Source organism: Bufo gargarizans, chromosome 5 (genome assembly GCF_014858855.1).
Source record: "Bufo gargarizans isolate SCDJY-AF-19 chromosome 5, ASM1485885v1, whole genome shotgun sequence".
NCBI lineage: Eukaryota > Metazoa > Chordata > Amphibia > Anura > Bufonidae > Bufo > Bufo gargarizans.
This window is the reverse complement of record NC_058084.1, coordinates 7,101,014-7,121,234: the sequence shown is the minus strand read 5'-3', so window position 1 is coordinate 7,121,234 and position 20,221 is coordinate 7,101,014. Positions and strand designations below refer to the sequence as shown.

At 44.0% G+C, this 20,221-nt stretch overlaps 1 protein-coding gene across 1 annotated transcript in view; it reads right to left on the bottom strand.

The window, feature by feature from the left end:
- The window catches only part of TG (thyroglobulin), a 173,757-nt gene that overhangs the window by 56,269 nt on the left and 97,267 nt on the right, over positions 1–20,221 (bottom strand). The window contains exons 35-41 of the mRNA XM_044293695.1: positions 14,238–14,306; positions 9,023–9,157; positions 8,039–8,203; positions 5,824–6,025; positions 3,640–3,733; positions 3,040–3,199; positions 2,079–2,272 (exon numbers count right to left, since the gene is read on the bottom strand). Coding sequence (XP_044149630.1) covers positions 2,079–2,272; positions 3,040–3,199; positions 3,640–3,733; positions 5,824–6,025; positions 8,039–8,203; positions 9,023–9,157; positions 14,238–14,306 — 1,019 coding nt within the window. The remainder of the gene's footprint in view (positions 1–2,078; positions 2,273–3,039; positions 3,200–3,639; positions 3,734–5,823; positions 6,026–8,038; positions 8,204–9,022; positions 9,158–14,237; positions 14,307–20,221) is intronic.

The following is a 20,221-nucleotide window of genomic DNA, read 5'->3' as shown; positions in this document are numbered from 1 at the left end:
TCTGCCTCTACCTCCTCTCCCCTTCCCCCCCCTATATGTATTTTTCCGTCTGGTTGATGTGCCTGGTTGTTCTCGTTCACTGTCAGAGTAATCGGTCTCCGTAGTGGACAAATCGGAGACCACCTCCCTGACCGTGACTTTGTCTCTGAGAACAGAGTAGGCCTTATTCTCCTTGAACTCGGCAAGATCTTTAGTGAACTGCCGGTGTTTTCTCTCCCGGAGATAGAATTGATATTTTTCAATAGAGGCCTGCAACTGTTTCTCTTTGTTACCAAAGTCAGGGTCCTGGGTAAAGGTTTTAGTGATGTCAATTTGGGCTTTCAGTTTCTCCCCCAGGCCCTCGAGATTAATTTTTTCCTCCTCAAGCAACAGAGTCATAAATTGGAGGGAGCTAGCGGTGGCTAATTGTTCCCAGCGGTTGCCAAAGCCAGGGCTCCTCTGTTTATTAACAGGGGTAAGTGAGATTCTTAAGCCCCTGGGAACAATGCCATGTTTTATATAATTGTCCAAGCTTTGAACCTCCCACCAGCTAGATAGATGTTCCTTATATAGTCTACTTAACTCCTTAAAAGCTGTTTTGAAAGAAGGAATAAATTTCTTTTGCACATACGATTTGTCTGAGAAGACTTCCCTCGCCTCATCAAGCCAGGTGTCCGTATTTAGGCCAACCGTCAGAAAACCTGCCATGCCAAGGCTTACAACAACAATTATTACAACAATATAGATAATCTAGTAGAGACCACCTGAATCAATTGAAAATATACGGTAAGTGATCAGTTTAAAACTTAACATTTAATACACATAATATAGAAAATTTGATCCCATGATGATTGGATACAATTGTAGAAAAATCAAATCTTTTGATTATCATGTTTGCCTAAATGCCTTATTCATGTTTGCACAGCTACTTAACCTGTAGCTGCATTTTCCGGCGGTGTCAGGGAATAGCGTCCCGGTCGCCTGGCAACTGCCGTGTGGTCTCGTATAAACAAACGGGATCGGGCGCGGTGACGTAACCATGCTCACAGGCGTCTGCTGAAGAGACCTCCCCCCTCTGTGCGATCCGTTTTTTTTTTTTTTTTTTTTTTGCGCATGCGCGCGTTTTTTCGCGCGCGCGTTTTTTCGCGCATATGCGCGCATATGCGCGCGCATGCGCGCATATGCGCGCGCGCATCGCACTGTCTATCATGGGTGGGAGTGTCCTGACCAAGCCTCTTTTTGAGGCTCGGTCCTGGTTTAAAAGGTGGCGGTTTTGAGCGCTTCCCCAGGCTACATCAGCCCATGCGCCATTAGTGTTTAGCAGTGGCTAGGACGAGTATCAGTTTGTCCTTCTCACTGGTTATTAGGTTTGGCCACATTTTCCTTTTATCTGGACTGTGGTCTGAACTTTGCCTCTGTGCAGTGTCCGCTGATGACATCTGTCAGCGCTCCTTGCACAGTCTCAGCCCAGGCTCCGTGTTTCCCCTGATGAGTCATTCACTCTTCTATGTTTGCGAAACATGCGTGTAGGGACTAGGCAGCTGAGGGCTTATTAGGGCGCACCAATTCCAGGGGTAGGTTCCTGCATTGGCTGATCGCGGAATACCGTGGTCACGCCATTTAGGCCATTGTAGGGCCCGAGGGTGATATTAGGGCCAGCAATCCTAGCATTCCTACACCCTGATGCACACGTCTGCCGTCACCAAACGGTGTGTATATCTATCAGCACTGGACGGGCGGTCGTGAATCCAAGGAGCTTCTCATCTAAGCGGTAGGACCACCGGGTTTAATTTGAGTGCCGCCGAGCACCATTGTCTGTTTTTGGGTTCTGGTTGATTGCACCTGTTCTCCGTAGGTGTACCACCGCGCTGCTCCTTTTATTTTCTACAATTGTATCCAATCATCATGGGACCAAATTTTCTATATTATGTGTATTAAATGTTAAGTTTTAAACTGATCACTTACCGTATATTTTCATATATATATATATATATATATATATATATATATATATAATGTTCTAGACTGAGCACCGATCCCTTTCTACTAATGTAAAAATTAATACCGCGCATTAACTTCTATGCCGTCGGTCGTCTTACCATGAGCGCAGCTCTTTTAATAGGTGTTGCCTCTGGTAACAATAAATGAATGCTGGCGAGGTCAGCGCCTGCCCGGTCAGCGATAATACTGATCTGCTCTGGGTCACCTCCAAAGTAAGCAATATTTTCCTGGATCCATTTCATAGCTGCAGACTGATCGAGAAGACCCCAGTTCCCATTGGGCATAGTGTTACCTGAAACAGGGGAATCAAATTTATAATAAAAATGTCTTGGCTCAATCGTCCAACAGAAAGCAGATGCTTCATTCATGTGATCCATCTCCAGAAAAAAAAAATTCAAATACATTTATGGGTTATGTCAATCTAATGATTTTTATTTATACAGAGCTACATACCCCTGTACAGACATAAGGTTAAATGAGAATATTCTAGATACCTGCAGCCACCACCAGGGGGAGCTGAGGAGCTCACAGCATACTGTTTGTACATTGAACCATAATAATACAGTATGTGAATCGCTCCTGTGCTCCCCCTAATGGTGGCTGCAGGCAGACAGAATTTTTTTAAATTTAGTTTTATGCCTATGCAGGGGACCTGGAGCTCTGTATAAAAAAACTGCAGGCCCTACTACTATAAGGACTTAAGGAATCAGGGCAGAACTGTGGACCTAGATAGAACAATGTTCCAGGGTGTTTTGGTTTCTTGTCACACCTCCAAGACATATATTGAAGCAATGTGTTCACTGATGTAGTCTCCATTGATTTCTAGTGGACTAATATAAGTAGTCATTTAGCTAAGAGTTGGAAATTTACATTAAAAGAAGATCTCTTTGGGGAACATAGGGAGAGAATGCTCGTTGCTCACATTGGTCAGTCCCTACTGTTGGTCACGGTCCTATCATAGAAGGATGATGATGAGATGGGTCAACCAAAATGTTTCTGGCTTGTGGAAACGGCAGTATCACAGGCAGGTAGCATGAAGCAAGTCCCATGTACACTTACCTGAGCTTAAGAAACCAAAGACGCCAACTCTGTAGCTTGCAGTGACCACAATGATGTCCCCTATGGCTGCCAGGTAAGAGCCATCGACAAACGTCTGGCCGCTTTCAGCGTAGTCCTTGGGACTGTTGTGGAAATACAGCAAAACGGGGGAGTTTGTTCTCTGAAAACACAGAAAGAAGAGGATGATGGGGTTGATTGTAGACTGATACATTGTAGCAAACTGACAGGACAGAAGAGAGACTTGCGCTGCCGATGTCTAGACTGGTTACAACTGTAACAAATCCTGTAGAAAATGGTGAGAAATTGTAAAACAAAGTAGATTAGAAAGTTACAGAACGTTCCATTATATTGTCAATAAATGAATGTCCAGTGCGGGGGACGGGACACGACATAAGGATCCCCTCTTTGGTGGTTTTTAGAGTCCCTGTGTCCAGAACCTCCCCTTCAGAATGTACAGCTGTGATTTACTTGCAGCACGTGTTTGTATTTCACTTCAGCGCCTCCAGAGAAGAAAGGAAGTATTACACATTGCCCAGCTTTCTGGTCCTCCAGTAAGATGAGCTATATGGGACCGTGCAGCTTGCGGGTGTGAATACTTACATAATTTTGCGGAACGAACAGGTTTAGGTACAAGCAGTCCTCACTAACAGACGAATACTGAGCCTTCCCGTCCCCGGGTTGTAGACAGCTGGGCCTAGAGAAAACATGAAATATAATAAAGTTATAGTGAACATAGCAAGAAAAGCTGACTCCAACCTAACTGCACCGACTATTGGAGCCTGAGGTAGTCTGAAATCCACATCTGCTCGTCTCATTGTAGACTCAAGCTACTAAGATTTAATCATTGCATAATGAAAAGATCTGCAGCTTCTCCATCAAGTTCTCTATAAAGGTAATCATATCGTCCCAGGCCTGCGTCACCCTCTTCTGCCAGGGTGTCATAAGTTCTATTCAGCTGTACTTCACCTCCACACCTATACATGGATTAGGGAGATTCTTTAGAAACGGGGAGACCTGCAGGATTACAGGAGGAGTGGGCTTCTCTCCCACCTAGGCTATAGCTGGCTGCCTGGCACCCATGACACTGAGTGACTCCTCCTGATACAGAGAGATACAGAGCGTGGGTGCCCGGCAGTCATCTTATGCCACGTCAATGGGACTGGATAAAATATCAAGAGAACTATTACATGGACTCTGGGGTTTGACCAGTCCTGAGTGCTGAGGTCTAAGGTCTGATGAACTGTGAGTGCTAGAGAGTTGAAATTTGGGATCTGATTAATTCTGGGTGCTGGACTGCTGGGGTCTTGTAATTTTTGGGTGCTGAGGTCTGATGAGTCTTGGATGCTGAGATCTGAGATCGTATGGGTCTTGAATCCTAAGATCTGAGATCTTATGAGTCTTGGGTAGTGAGATCTGATGTCTTATGAATCTTGGATGCTAAAATCTGAGGTCTTATGAGTCTTGGGTGCTGGTCTGGGTGCTCATTAATCTTGGATGCTGAGATCTGAGGTCTTATGAGTCTTGGATGCTGGTTTGGGGTCTCATGAATCTTGGATGCTGAGATCTAAGGTCTTACGAGTCTTGAATCCTGAGATCTGAGATCTTATGAGTCTTGGGTGGTGAGATCTGATGTCTTATGAGTCTTGGATGCTAAAATCTGAGGTCTTATGAGTCTTGGGTGCTGGTCTGGGGTCTCATGAATCTTAGATGCTGAGATCTAAGGTCTTACGAGTCTTGAATGCTGAGATATGAGGTCTTATGAGTATTGGATTCTGAGATCTGATGTCTAATGAGTCTTGGCTGCTGAGATCTGACGTCTAATGAGTCTTGGATGCTGAGATCTGACGTCTAATGAGTCTTGGATGCTGAGATCTGACGTCTAATGAGTCTTGGATGCAAAAATCTGAGGTCTTATGAGTCTTGGGTGCTGGTCTGGGGTCTCATGAATCTTGGGTGCTGGTCTGGGGTCTCATAAATCTTAAATGCTGAGATCTCATGAATCTTGGATGCTGAGATCTGAGGTCTTTTGAGTCTTGGTTGAGTGCTAAAGCCTGGTGCCTGATAAGTCTTGGGTCATGAGATCTGTGGTCCTACAAGTCTGAAGCGCTCAGCACAGAAGGAGCTGAGCATATTGATAAACTAAATCAACATTTCTGTATTTCGGAGCCCAGTGGACAGTCTTATCAGTTATTGTCAACCATATCTATACGAATGCATATACACTGATAGGACCACCCACTAGACTCCAGTCCAAAGCATAGAATGAGCAGGGATTTCAATAAATTACAAGTTATACTCAATTACAGTATTTCCCACAAAACAGTCTGCTCAGCTCCTCCTGCTCTATAACATTCCACCTGCAGACTGAGTTATTTATGGTGGCAGATTGCCTTTAAGTCTGTGGTCTGAAGAATAGGTAATGAGATCTGGGGTCCGATGGTCTTGAGTGCTGAGGTCTAGAGTCTTATGAGTCTTACGATAACTTTCAGGAGTCTTGGAAACCTGAGTGACAATCGGTGTGGGAGTTTCAGTGGTGGCTCTGTCACCCAACTTTTCTTGAAGCAGAAATATACAGCTGACAGATCATTTTGAAGTGACTTTATCAGCTCAGTAGTTGGGTGGAGTTGCGTGTGATCATAACAGGAACCCACGTTCTTAATTTAGTTACGGTGAAATCGACAACCACAGATTATTTCCAATATGACAAAAGGTGTAACTCGTGTCACACAAAAAGTTCTGTGCAGACAGAGCAGGATGCTGTGGCCCCCAGGACTTGTATCTCACCTGATGAAGGTGGCATTCCATGTGCCGGTCCAGGTATACGGCTGAGGGGGGCGGAAACGGTTCTCACTGGTGGGTGGCGCAGCATAAGGTATGCCCAGGAACTGGTTCACATACTTCATATCAGAACCGATGAAAATGGATCCAGGTTGGCCCACAATGCCGCCTTGTGAAATGGTCAATGAGGTCACAGGACGTGTAGAAGCTAAAATAATGGAGTCTGCAAATTACTTCCCAGAAATTCCAGAGACAAAACTTCTTAAAGGGGTTGTCTCATCTGAGGCAATGGGGGCATATCGCTAGGATATGACCCCGGGTCTCACCAGTGTACCAGAGCCCTGAAAGTGGAGCTCCGTGGCACGCACAGCCGCCCTCCATTCATTTTCTATTTCCGTCGGGGCCAAAAACGTTAATAGGAGCGGTGGCCGGTCATGCGCAGTGCGCTCCCATTCACTTCTTGGTGGTGGCCGGACTGGAGTCCTCCAGCCACCACTTTGCGGGGCTCCGTTCCCGATATAGGTGCGGGTCCCAGCGGTGGGACCTGCACCTATAAGACTAGGAAATGCCCCATTGTCTCAGATGAGACAACTCCTTTAAATCCCAAAATGCAGAACATTATAAGTCCTGCTCCCAAGGACCTCACTGTGTGCAATTTTGCATAGACCACACACCTTTCTGAGGTCCAGATAGTAGAACAGTCCCACAACTAAAGGATCTATTATTGGCAGGCATCATTTAGGGCTTCTCTTATCCTCTTTTTATGTACTTAAAGGGGTTGTCACAAGGCATATTCTACATTTTTCAAACCAGTGCTGGAATCTGAATTCTTCTGTAATTGCATGTAATTAAAGATTTGGCATAGCCAGCGAGTTATTCAATACAATGTATCTGTATAGCGCCACCTGCTGTCTGTTCCTTCTCTTAGGCCTCTTTCACATGGCCTTTCTTAATACAGAATGCTTAGTAAAATAGGGATGGAGGGGTTAAAAAAATAAAAATTAACTCAGCTCATCCACTTGTACGCGCAGCCGGCATCGTCTTCTTTCTTCTTCTTTCAGGACCTGCAAAAGGACCTTTGATCTTCTATCTTCATTCAGCAGGACCTGCGCTGACGTCACCGCGCTTACCATGTGGTGACATCATCAAAGGTCCTTTTGCAGGTCCTGAAAGATGAAAAAAGAAGACGATGCCGGCTGCGCGAACAAGTGGATGAGGTGAGTTTATTTTTTTTATTTTTTAACCCCTCAATCGACATTTTACTAAGCATTCTGTAATAACCATGTTATAAGGGAAAATAATACAGTGATTAGACTTTAATGGGGTTGCTCATCCCTATCATCTCCTAGCAACCATGCGTGAAAACCGCACCGCATCTGTGGATGCTTGCAATTTTAACACAGCCCCAGTCATTTCTATGGGGCCTGCGTTGCGTGAAAAACGCAGAATATAGAACATGCTGCGACTTTCACGCAACGCACAAGTGATGCGTGAAAAATCACCGCTCATCTGCACAGCCCCATTTAAGTGAATGGGTCCGGATTCAGTGCGGGTGCAATGCGTTCACCTCACGCATTGCACCCGCGCTGAAAACTCGCCCGTGTGAAAGAGGCCTTATTTTTGAACAATCAATTTTTTTACATCGATCATGGCATAACCCCTTAGCTTAGGGCCATAGCCGACAGGCTTGTGGGGCATGTGCCCTGTATTACGCATGCCAAGCAAGGCTATTTGTCTTGGCCAGGGTATTTTGGTCTAAAACAAGGGCAGCAAATGAAATCTTGAAAGCAACGGGAGGAGCAAAGTCTTCAGGTTACCAGAGGACACTAAAAGCAGGCCTGTAAATACTAAGATGGCTGCCAACGGTACCTGCTACCTTCTGCCCCAGGAACCTATGGGTCCCCAGTCATGGAGATCAGTTGTGCAAACTGTGGCTACATCAAGTGGACATAACAGATGTTAGAAACAAATACGGCCCTGGGCAACATACCGCCATATAGTGCTAAGATAATGCTGCCATATACAGTCCACAATATACCGCTATATAAGGCCCTGCATCCAAATAATGTTCCCTTGAAGAGCCTGGCTCCTACGAGCTCCACAAAGACCTACCGCTGTCTTCAGCCACGTGACAGCCTTGGTATGGGTCCAAAAACAAATAGGACGGCCATGCTGTCCCCGTGGACGCAGGGCTAGGACCACCGTCCATTATTTACGGTACCTTTCTTCCTGTAGATGGCGGTTGCTGGTTCTCGGACCAGAAGCTGGCACTGAGCCCCTCTCAGATTATAAAGGCAGGTTTGTGTTTCTGGGTAAAATGTACATTTTACGTTTTTTTGCCGAACGCTGACGGTGGTGGTGACGCAGGACGCGACACGGTCACATACTGAGGAGATATGAAAGTTAGATATCATAGAGATACAATAATGGCGACGTACCAAACAACAACAGCAAAGAAAGCAGAGGTGACCACAGTTCTGGTGTGCAGGGACTGACCCTAATTTTCAGAGACAGTCCCTGCAAATTCATGTCGTCGCAAATTGTAAATGGGTGGGGTTATGTAAGCCCCGCCCATACGTGGGCGGTCCTGTTGGGTTGGGCGGGGCAGGGCTTAAATTAAATTAATTTACCAGCTTTCATTCTTCAAAACTAGAATATGAAATAAAAGCTGAGCTGTGATTGGCTGCTAAGGGGCCAGGTCACATCGGGCCAGGTCACACGGCTGATTAAAAAAAAACACGCTTAAAAAAATCAGCGCAAAATATGCAGGTTTTTTTCGTGCCTTTTTTATGCTTTTTTTAATGCATTTTTTAACCAGTGAGCGTCCACTTTATTACAAAGCTGAACTTTTTTTTCTGCTTGAGGTTTTTAAAGCAGCTCTGCGCCCAAAAAAGTGCTGAAAATGCAAAATAAACTGCCTGTACTTATTTGGAGCAGTTTTTCCAGCTTTCTCTTCATTTCAATGGGCGCTGGTTCTGCCCCAAGATAGGGCGCGCTGCTTCTGTTTTCCACACTTCATTTTTACACGTGTAACAAAGAAAAGAAAACTGGTGATGCTTCCTGCTGAAATTAACGGGAGGCCGTTTTGAGGCGTTTTTGGAGCTAATTTTAAGGCAGAAAAACCCAAAAATCTGCACCAAATAAAATGTGAACCGTCCTAAGTTTTCATAAATCATCCCCTAAGGTTTAGAATAATAGGTTTTACCTGACAGACAATAGCTCCGAGCAGAAGGGAGCGTCATCCCTGAACTCAGGTCAATCTGAACAGTGTCATAATCGGAGAGGGAAGGATCAAGGGACACAGACGAGACGTCCAGAGCGATCCATCTGTCCAGACGGGCTGTAAAAACAACACAAAATGTAAACCGTATAAATACCTAAAGTCTGTGCAAACGGTGCCACATGAGGTGTCTACACCAGCAGAATGTACTGCAAGATACTAACTGTCAAGTCTGTAGAATGAGGAGTGCAGCTCTGGAGTATAATACAGGATGTAACTCAGGATCAGTACAGGATAAGTAATGTAATGTATGTACACAGTGACTGCACCAGCAGAATAGTGAGTGCAGCTCTGCAGTATAATACAGGATGTAACTCAGGATCAGTACAGGATAAATAATGTAATTTTTTGTGAAAGTTGGAAATCATTGCAACCTTTTACCCAAGCAGCACAACTGTAACCTTAAGAACCTTAGGCTACCTTCACATCTCCGGTGTGAATCCTGGCAGAGAACAGCCTCCCGGAGGTCACTGGAGCCTGATCCGCACGTTGTTCCGGCAGACACAAACCGCTACATGCTGCAGTTCATGTCCGTACGATTCTCCGTTTGTATGCTGGAACAGTGTGCCAGAGTTTTACACCGGAAGTGTGAAACTACCTTAACCTTAAGAAAAACCTTAAAGAGCCCCTGTCAGCATAATGAACCCTATTACACCAGTCATACAGCCTGGTAGGGTTGATCATGCTGATGCAAACAATACCCTTTTTATGACTGTGGCCCCATTGCGGAGGAAAATGCATGTTTTTTTCATATGCAAATGGCTTAAATGGAGCACCAAGGGGCCGGCCAGAGCCTTCACAGCACCAGCACGTTACATCCTTCAGCCTCAGTTCCTCTCCTCTTCCCCTGCATGAACAGGGCGACACATCTCCTCCAACCCTCTTTTCTTGTGCCTGCTGCTCTCCAAGCACCGAGACCTGCCATTTTGCGCCTGCGCTGTGTCTTCCAAGACCGGGAGACACATTGTAGGCACGGGATGACAGGTCACAGCGAGTCCTCATTTGGAATCGGAGCAGCTTGGAACACAGCAGGAGATACCCTGCGCAAGCGCCAAGACCAAAGATACAGTGCAAGCAGGAGATGACAGGTCATGGTGTTTCGAGAGGAGTAGGCAAAAGAAGACAAGGCTAGACGAGATGTCTAGCGCTGTCAATCCAGGGGAAGGGGGGGGGGGAACTGAAGCTGAAGGAGTATAACCAACTGGTGCTCTGAATGCTCTGGCCGGCCTCTCGGTGCTGCAGTTAGGTCATTTGCATAGAAATAAAAATTAATTTTCCTCAGCAACGGAGCCAAATTTAGTCATAATAAGGGTATTGTTTGTATCAGCATGATCAACCCTACCAGGCCCTATGCATTGCTTAATAGGGTTGATCATGCTGACAGATGCTCTAACACAGAATAGTATGGGGTTGTGTACATTAGCCCCTTAGAGGTGAATGAAGCAGTGGACCACAGAGAGAGGAGACTCTGGGACGCCCCACCGTCTGATATTCATCACCCATACGGTGATAAATACTTTCGTGCAATCTCCCCTTTTAGAAACTTTGCATTTTATTTTGTATAGAAATCTACGGCCGAACCCTGTAATAGAAGAGGTTTCATAAAGTATGAAAGTGCACTGAAACTGGAAAGAACTTCGCTCCTGAAGTCTACACACCCTTTGAGTGAACACTTAGACCCAAGCGGCACCATCAGATCCTTATGCAATATCTTACAGTATTTTACACTACACATCATACAGCTGTACATTTTTCCACCCAGTTTACAATACATTTTAATATAATTGCGATTGTCCAAGACTCCGGGTCATTTATACTACAGCGGTGTCAATATAGATTTCATAGGAAAGGTCAAAACGGCATCCGGCAGATCCCAAACATGTACTTGTCCTAAAATATCCACTAAGGTATCATTTAGTGACTGTAATGACAGCAGCCGTTAAATTACAGAAATACAACCTCTAGCGGGTTTATACTGCTCTTCCGCTGAATTATCCCGTAAATTACAGACTGGCCCAAGCTGTTTATAGGTGCGGAGCCTCGTGTAGAAGGGCGATTCAGGAGAACAGATGTCTGAACATCATTCATTACTAGTCTGCACAGCAACAAGATCATGGTCATTTGTATTCTGGCTTCTAACACAGGACGCACAGTGATAGTATTTTGAACTAGGGTTTGATAAATATAATACTGTCCTCTATGAACAAAAATATAGCTACTATAATATTCTTGCAGATACGGGTGGAGTATAACTGATATACTACTGACTTCTATATACAAGAATATAACTACTATAATACTGCCTCCTATGTACAAGAATATAACTACTATAATACTCCTCTTATGTACAAGAATATAACTACTATAATACTGCTCCTATGTACAGGAATATAACTACTATAATACTGCTGCTATATACAAGAATATAACTACTATAATACTGCCCCCTATGTACAGGAATATAACTACTATAATACTGCCTCCTATGTACAAGAATATAACTACTATAATACTGCTCCTATGTACAAGAATATAACTACTGTAATACTGCTCCTATGTACAAGAATATAACTACTATAATACTGCTCCTATGTACAAGAATATAACTACTATAATACTGCTCCTATGTTCAAGAATATAACTACTATAATACTGCTCCTATGTACAAGAATATAACTACTATAATACTGCTCCTATATACAAGAATATAACTGCTATAATACGGCTCCTATGTACAGGAATATAACTACTATAATACTGCTGCTATATACAAGAATATAACTACTATAATACTGTCCTATGAACAAGAATATAACTACTATAATACTGCCCCCTATGTACAAGAATATAACTACTATAATACTGCTCCGATATACAAGAATATAACTACTATAATACTGTCCTATGTACAAGAATATAACTACTATAATACTGCCTCCTATGTACAAGAATATAACTACTATAATACTGCTCCTATGTACAAGAATATAACTACTATAATACTGCCTCCGATGTACAAGAATATAACTACTGTAATACTGCTCCTAGGTACAAGAATATAACTACTATAATACTGCTCCTATGTACAAGAATATAACTACTATAATACTGCTCCTATGTACAAGAATATAACTACTATAATACTGCCCCCTATGTACAAGAATATAACTACTATAATACTGCCTCCTATATACAAGAATATAACTACTATAATACTGCTCCTATGTACAAGAATATAACTACTATAATACTGCCTCCGATGTACAAGAATATAACTACTGTAATACTGCTCCTAGGTACAAGAATATAACTACTATAATACTGCTCCTATGTACAAGAATATAACTACTATAATACTGCTCCTATGTACAAGAATATAACTACTATAATACTGCCCCCTATGTACAAGAATATAACTACTATAATACTGCTCCTATATACAAGAATATAACTACTATAATACTGCTCCTATGTACAAGAATATAACTACTATAATACTGCTCCTATGTACAAGAATATAACTACTATAATACTGCCCCATATGTACAAGAATATAACTACTATAATACTGCTCCTATATACAAGAATATAACTACTATAATACTGCTCCTATGTACAAGAATATAACTACTATAATACTGCTCCTATGTACAAGAATATAACTACTATAATACTGCTCCTACGTACAAGAATATAACTACTATAATACTGCCCCCTTTGTACAAGAATATAACTACTATAATACTGCTCCTATATACAAGAATATAACTACTATAATACTGCTCCTATGTACAAGAATATAACTACTATAATACTGCTCCTATGTACAAGAATATAACTACTATAATACTGCCCCTATGTACAAGAATATAACTACTATAATACTGCTCCTATGTACAAGAATATAACTACTATAATACTGCCTCCGATGTACAAGAATATAACTACTATAATACTGCCTCCTATGTACAAGAATATAACTACTTTAATACTGCTCCTATGTACAAGAATATAACTACTATAATACTGCTCCTATGTACAAGACTATAACTACTATAATACTGCCTCCTATGTACAAGAATATATCTACTATAATACTGCCTCCTATGTACAAGAATATAACTACTATAATACTGCCTCCTATGTACAAGAACATAACTACTATAATACTGCTCCTATATACAAGAATATAACTACTATAATACTGCCTCCTATGTACAAGAATATAACTACTATAATACTGCTCCTATGTACAAGAATATAACTACTATAATACTGCTCCTATGTATATGAATATATATGTTATAATACCACTAATACTACTTTAATACGATTAAGGTGATGGCCAATTTGTATGGTTTTTACTTTTAGGAAAAAAAAATCTTTGCATCGCCATTTTCTGGCAGCCATATCTGTTTTACATCTATAGAGCTGTATGAGGGATTATATTTTGTGGGGTACTTACAACTTTTTATCACAGTTTTTTTTTTTTGGGGGGGGGGGGACAAGGTGACCAAAAATAGTGAATCACGTTTTTTTTTTTTTTTTCCAGTTATGGTGCGCTATGTGCAGGAAAAATATTTTTGTATTTTATTAACAACATTTTTGGACACTGATACCAGTTATATTTGTTTTTAAATTATTTATTTTTATATGTAAAATTGGGAAAATGTGTGATTTTATGTTTTTTATCTATTTCTTTTTCACATAATAACTTTTAGTCCCATAGACCATATTAGACTACTATTGTGTTCTACGGGCTTTTGACAGGCTGCCTGCTGAGCTGTGCCTCGCTCACAGCCTTATAGACAGTTAACCATGATAGTCCTGAGATCCTTCAGTTGTCCCAGCGCTGTCCTGGGAACCAATTGGAGCTCTGTGAGTTCGCTGCGGGGGCTCTGATCAGAAGGCGGACGGAGCCCTCTGCCCAACCCCAGAGATGTTGCAATCACTACTGAAGGCATCACCAATCCCGGTCACTGCGGCCGGATGCCAGCTAAGTTATACAGCTACCGCCCCCCTATGTATGGAGCGTAGAAGCCCGCTCCATACATTCCCTTACACATAATGACGGACATGTACATGATTAACAATCAGACAGTGTATAAGTGTATATCAGTATTGGATCATAGTTTCTTACCTTCTGGTTCTGCAGTGGGGAGGATATTAGCAGATGGGCACAGAGTGGGGGAAATTGGGTTCTGGTCACCTGCAAACAGAAAAGACAACAAAATGTACAAAAAAGTGACCACTTAGGTTGTGATGTATGATAGCGACATTGGAGCACTGCATGGCGGTATTACTATTTCGGTATTAGCTGAGCACCGTATGGCGATATTCGGCATTTTCTATTTCTATTCTGTTTTTTCTTCGCTGTTCTACAGGGCGGTAGTAATTGCATTTATAAATGAGACACTCTTCTTTAGTAAAGTTCCAAAAAATTGTTGATTTCTCAAGCTCAAGGCTCAGTATTCACGGCAAATCATCAGTGTTTTTTGAGCAATTAGTATATCAGTTTATTTTTCAAATCCCCGAGTGTTTTCCTGCATTCACGAGGCTCCGCTAGATTATCTTCAGACTGGCACTTTAGGGGGAGTGGCCTCTGTGATGCAACTATGTTCCCATCACAGCTTAGGGGGCACGTCCTTTCTGCAGCAGCTCTCTTCCTATCACAGCTCAGGGTGTGTGTCCTTTCTGTTTCAGCCCTCTCCCTATCACAGCTTAGCGGGCATATCCCTTCTGCTGCTCCCTATCACAGCTTAGCGGGCATATCCTTTCTGCTGCTGCTGCTCCCTATCACAGCTTAGGGGGTGCATTCTTTCTGTTGAAGTTCTCTCCCTTCCACAGCTCAGGGGGCATATCCTTTCTGCTGCTGTACTTTCCTTATAACCAGTGGCGTGCCTAGAGGGTGCGGGGGGGAGGTCCACCCCGGGTGCCGGCTCTCAGTGGGGGGGGGGGGGGTGCAATGAGCACTTCCATCAATACAGATGGAAGTGCTCATCGCTGGAGGGCTGAAGCACCCACATACTGCGGCGAGGCACAGGAGTGCATAGTTCTCTCCCCCGCCATCGATCACCACCATAGTCTTCAGGCATAAGGCCATCCTTCATATAAGATAGGGCCAGGGGCTATTTATAGTAGATGACATGCAGAATGTAAAAATAAATTCCCCATTAGAAGTGTCCTGTCTGACCCAGGAAGAAGTACATCAGCGACTTAAAAAGATTAAAATAGACAAATCGCCAGGACCGGATGGCATACACCCCCGTATCCTAAAGGAATTAGGTAATGTCATAGCCAGACCCTTATTTCTGATATTTGCAGATTCTATACTGACAGGGAATGTCCCACAGGATTGGCGCATGGCAAATGTGGTGCCAATATTCAAAAAGGGGCCAAAAACAGACCCCGGAAACTATAGGCCGGTAAGTTTAACATCTGTAGTGGGTAAACTGTTTGAAGGTTTTCTGAGAGATGCTATATTAGAGCATCTTAACGGAAATAAGCAAATAACGCCATATCAGCATGGCTTCATGAGGGATCGGTCATGTCAGACTAATTTAATCAGTTTCTATGAGGAGGTAAGTTCTAGACTTGACAGCGGCGAATCAATGGATGTCGTATATCTGGACTTCTCCAAAGCATTTGATACTGTACCACATAAAAGGTTAGTATATAAAATGAGAATGCTCGGACTGGGAGAAAACGTCTGTATGTGGGTAAGTAACTGGCTGAGGGATAGAAAACAGAGGGTGGTTATTATTGGTACACACTCAGATTGGGTCACTGTCACTAGTGGGGTACCTCAGGGGTCAGTACTGGAGGGGTCACTGTCACTAGCGGAGTACCTCAGGGGTCAGTATTGGGCCCTATTCTCTTCAATATATTTATTAATGATCTTGTAGAAGTATCGCACAGTAAAATATACATTTTTGCAGATGACACTAAACTGTGCAAAGTAATTAACACAGAAGAGGACAGTATACTGTATATATATATACTACAGAGGACAGTATACTGTATATATACTACAGAGGACAGTATACTGTATATATACTACAGAGGACAGTATACTGTATATATACTACAGAGGACAGTATACTACTACAGAGCGATCTGGATAGATTGGAGGCTTGGGCAGAGAAGTGGCAGATGAGGTTTAACACTGACAAATGTAAAGTTATGCACATGGGAAGGAATAATGCAAGTCACCCGTACATACTAAATGGTAAAACACTCGGTAACACTGACATGGAAAAGGGTCTAGGAATTTTAATAAACAGCAAACTAAGCTGCAAAAACCAGTGTCAGTCAGCTGCTGCCAAGGCCAATAAGATAATGGTAAAGCTCTATTTATAGATGAAAGGGGTAGTCGTAGAATTATTAAATCAATATCACTGAAATACGACTACCTAAAATTTAACATTTATTTAGGTCAATTAAAATTCCCTGAATGAGGGACACCTTGTACCGCAACACACAAAAAAAATACATACAAAACAATAACCACACGAATGAGCAAGATCAGACAGGTGGGTTAGTATGAGAGGAAGAAAGGGGGGGAACGCGCCAGGGCAACCCGTGCCATGGCCCACTCAATCCCTACAATATCCCTTTAAAAACTTTTCCTCAGCCCGGAGATGTGTCTTGATGGTAGGCACACTCCGTCCCCGTACCTGTACTGTCTATCCTTAAATTGCCCTTTATACACTAATCCATATGGATATCCGGGTAATAGTGTATAAGAAAAGATATCGTTTGGATAGTCACGTGTCCCGACGCGTTTCCCCCCTTCCTCTCATTGAAGGGGTTCTTCAGGGGACAAAAACAGTGTCCATCGAGCATATAAAATGTTCAACAGTCGTCTGACGGATATCAGCCGAAAACGGATCAATCTGACGACCCCACACCAACAGACCCAAGGGTCAGAAAACTGACAGAAGAGAAAGTCCGTACAAAACTATGTGTATAAACACAGACTTAAATACCAGTAATGGTATTAACACTGACAAATGTAAAGTTATGCACATGGGAAGGAATAATGCAAGTCACCCGTACATACTAAATGGTAAAACACTCGGTAACACTGACATGGAAAAGGGTCTAGGAATTTTAATAAACAGCAAACTAAGCTGCAAAAACCAGTGTCAGGCAGCTGCTGCCAAGGCCAATAAGATAATGGGTTGCATCAAAAGGGGCATAGATGCCCGTGATGAGAACATAGTCCTACCACTTTACAAATCGCTAGTCAGACCACACATGGAGTACTGTGTACAGTTCTGGGCTCCTGTGAACAAGGCAGACATAGCAGAGCTGGAGAGGGTCCAGAGGAGGGCAAATAAAGTAATAACTGGAATGGGGCAACTACAGGACCCTGAAAGATTATCAAAATTAGGGTTATTCACTTTAGAAAAAAGACGACTGAGGGGAGATCTAATTAATATGTATGAATATATCAGGGGTCAGTACAGAGATCTCTCCCATCATCTATTTATCCCCAGGACTGTGACGAGGGGACATCCTCTGCGTCTGGAGGAAAGAAGGTTTGTACACAAACATAGAAGAGGATTCTTTACGGTAAGAGCAGTGAGACTATGGAACTCTCTGCCTGAGGAGGTGGTGATGGTGAGTACAATAAAGGAATTCAAGAGGGGCCTGGATGTATTTCTGGAGTGTAATAATATTACAGGCTATAGCTACTAGAGAGGGGTCGCTGATCCAGGGAGTTATCTGATTGCCTGATTGGAGTTGGGAAGGAATTTTTATTCCCCTAAAGTGGAGAAAATTGGCTTCTACCTCACAGTTTTTTTTTTGCCTTCCTCTGGATCAACTTGCAGGATAACAGGCCGAACTGGATGGACAAATGTCTTTTTTCGGCCTTATCTACTATGTTACTATGTTACTATACAGGGATTATTACCTGGAGCACAGTATAGGGTGTCATTATTACTGGGGGTCTCTAGGGGACATTATAGCTGCTGTAGACACTATAGGAACATTTGGGGTAAATTATCAAACTGGTGTAATGCAGAACTGGCTTAGTTGTCCATAGCAGCCAATCAGATTCCACCTTTCGTTTTTTACAGCTCCTTTGGAAATCCAGTTCTACTTTACACCAGTTTGATAAATGACCCCAATTATGTCTATTAGGGTCGCTATTTTTTCAGCAGTATAGTTCCTGGGGCATTGGGGGGCACAACGGGCACAGTATTGGGGGTGGCAGCAGGATGACACTGTGGGGACACCAGGATGGGGGGGGGTGATGGAAATTGAGAAATCTAACGTGTCTGTGTAACAAACTGTAGAGACGAGATGCGGCTGAAAGAATTTGTCATGGCGGTCTAACGGAGGAGAAGAGGAAAGAGAAGGTCTACATGACAGGAGATGTCCCTGGATGTGAGAGGTATCTAGTCAAGTATTGGGGGGGGGGGCAGAGAAAGGACCCACTCTAGGCACGCCACTGCTTATATCAGTCCAGGGGGGTGTTTTTTTTTCTTTATCTTTACAGAAAATAAATCTGCAGAAATGCCACGGATTTCACCATAAATCTACACAAACATGTTCGCATTCAATAAGAGCAAGCAGAGGTCTTGGAATGGAAACACATATCTGCATTATTCAATGATTAGGAATATTTTGCAGATGTAGAGCAAAAATAGCAAAACCTTGGTAACATGTTCCAGAGCTCTGCAGCCTCTCCAGCCCTGCCCTCTGTGTCTGGATCCCAGTATCCGCTCCAGCCGTATACCCAGGAGGGAAGGCAGGATCCAAGTATCGCTCCAGCCGTATACACAGGAGGGAAGGCAGGATCCCAGTAACCGCTCCAGCTGTATACACAGGAGGGAAGGCAGGATCCCAGTATCGCTCCAGCCGTATACCCAGGAGGGAAGGCAGGATCCAAGTATCGCTCCAGCCGTATACACAGGAGGGAAGGCAGGATCCCAGTAACCGCTCCAGCTGTATACACAGGAGGGAAGGCAGGATCCCAGTATCCGCTCCAGCCGTATACACAGGAGGGAAGGCAGGATCCAAGTATCGCTCCAGCCGTATACACAGGAGGGAAGGCAGGATCCCAGTATCCGCTCCAGCCGTATACACAGGAGGGAAGGCAGGATCCCAGTAACCGCTCCAGCTGTATACACAGGAGGGAAGGCAGGATCCCAGTATCCGCTCCAGCCGTATACACAGGAGGGAAGGCAGGATCCAAGTATCGCTCCAGCCGTATACACAGGAGGGAAGGCAGGATCCCAGTATCCGCTCCAGCCGTATACACAGGAGGGAAGGCAGGATCCCAGTATCCGCTCCAGCCGTATACACAGGAGGGAAGGCAGGATCCCAGTAACCGCTCCAGCTGTATACACAGGAGGGAAGGCAGGATCCCAGTATCCGCTCCAGCCGTATACACAGGAGGGAAGGCAGGATCCCAGTATCCGCTCCAGCCGTATACACAGGAGGGAAGGCAGGATCCCAGTATCCGCTCCAGCCGTATACACAGGAGGGAAGGCAGGATCCAAGTATCCGCTCCAGCCGTATACACAGGAGGGAAGGCAGGATCCAAGTATCCGCTCCAGCCGTATACCCAGGAGGGAAGGAAGGGTCCCAGTATCCGCTCCAGCCGTATACCCAGGAGGGAAGGCAGGATCCCAGTATCCGCTCCAGCCGTATACACATGAGGGAAGGCAGGATCCCAGTATCCGCTCCAGCCGTATACACAGGAGGGAAGGCAGGATCCCAGTATCCGCTCCAGCCGTATACACAGGAGGGAAGGCAGAATCCCAGTATCCGCTCCAGCCGTATACACAGGAGGGAAGGCAGGATCCCAGTATCCGCTCCAGCCGTATACACAGGAGGGAAGGTAGGATCCCAGTATCCGCTCCAGCCGTATACACAGGAGGGAAGGCAGGATCCAAGTATCTGCTCCAGCTGTATACACAGGAGGGAAGGCAGGATCCAAGTATCCGCTCCAGCCGTATACCCAGGAGGGAAGGAAGGGTCCCAGTATCCGCTCCAGCCGTATACCCAGGAGAGAAGACAGGATCCCAGTATCCGCTCCAGCCGTATACCCAGGAGGGAAGGCAGGATCCCAGTATCCGCTCCAGCCGTATACGCAGGAGGGAAGGAAAG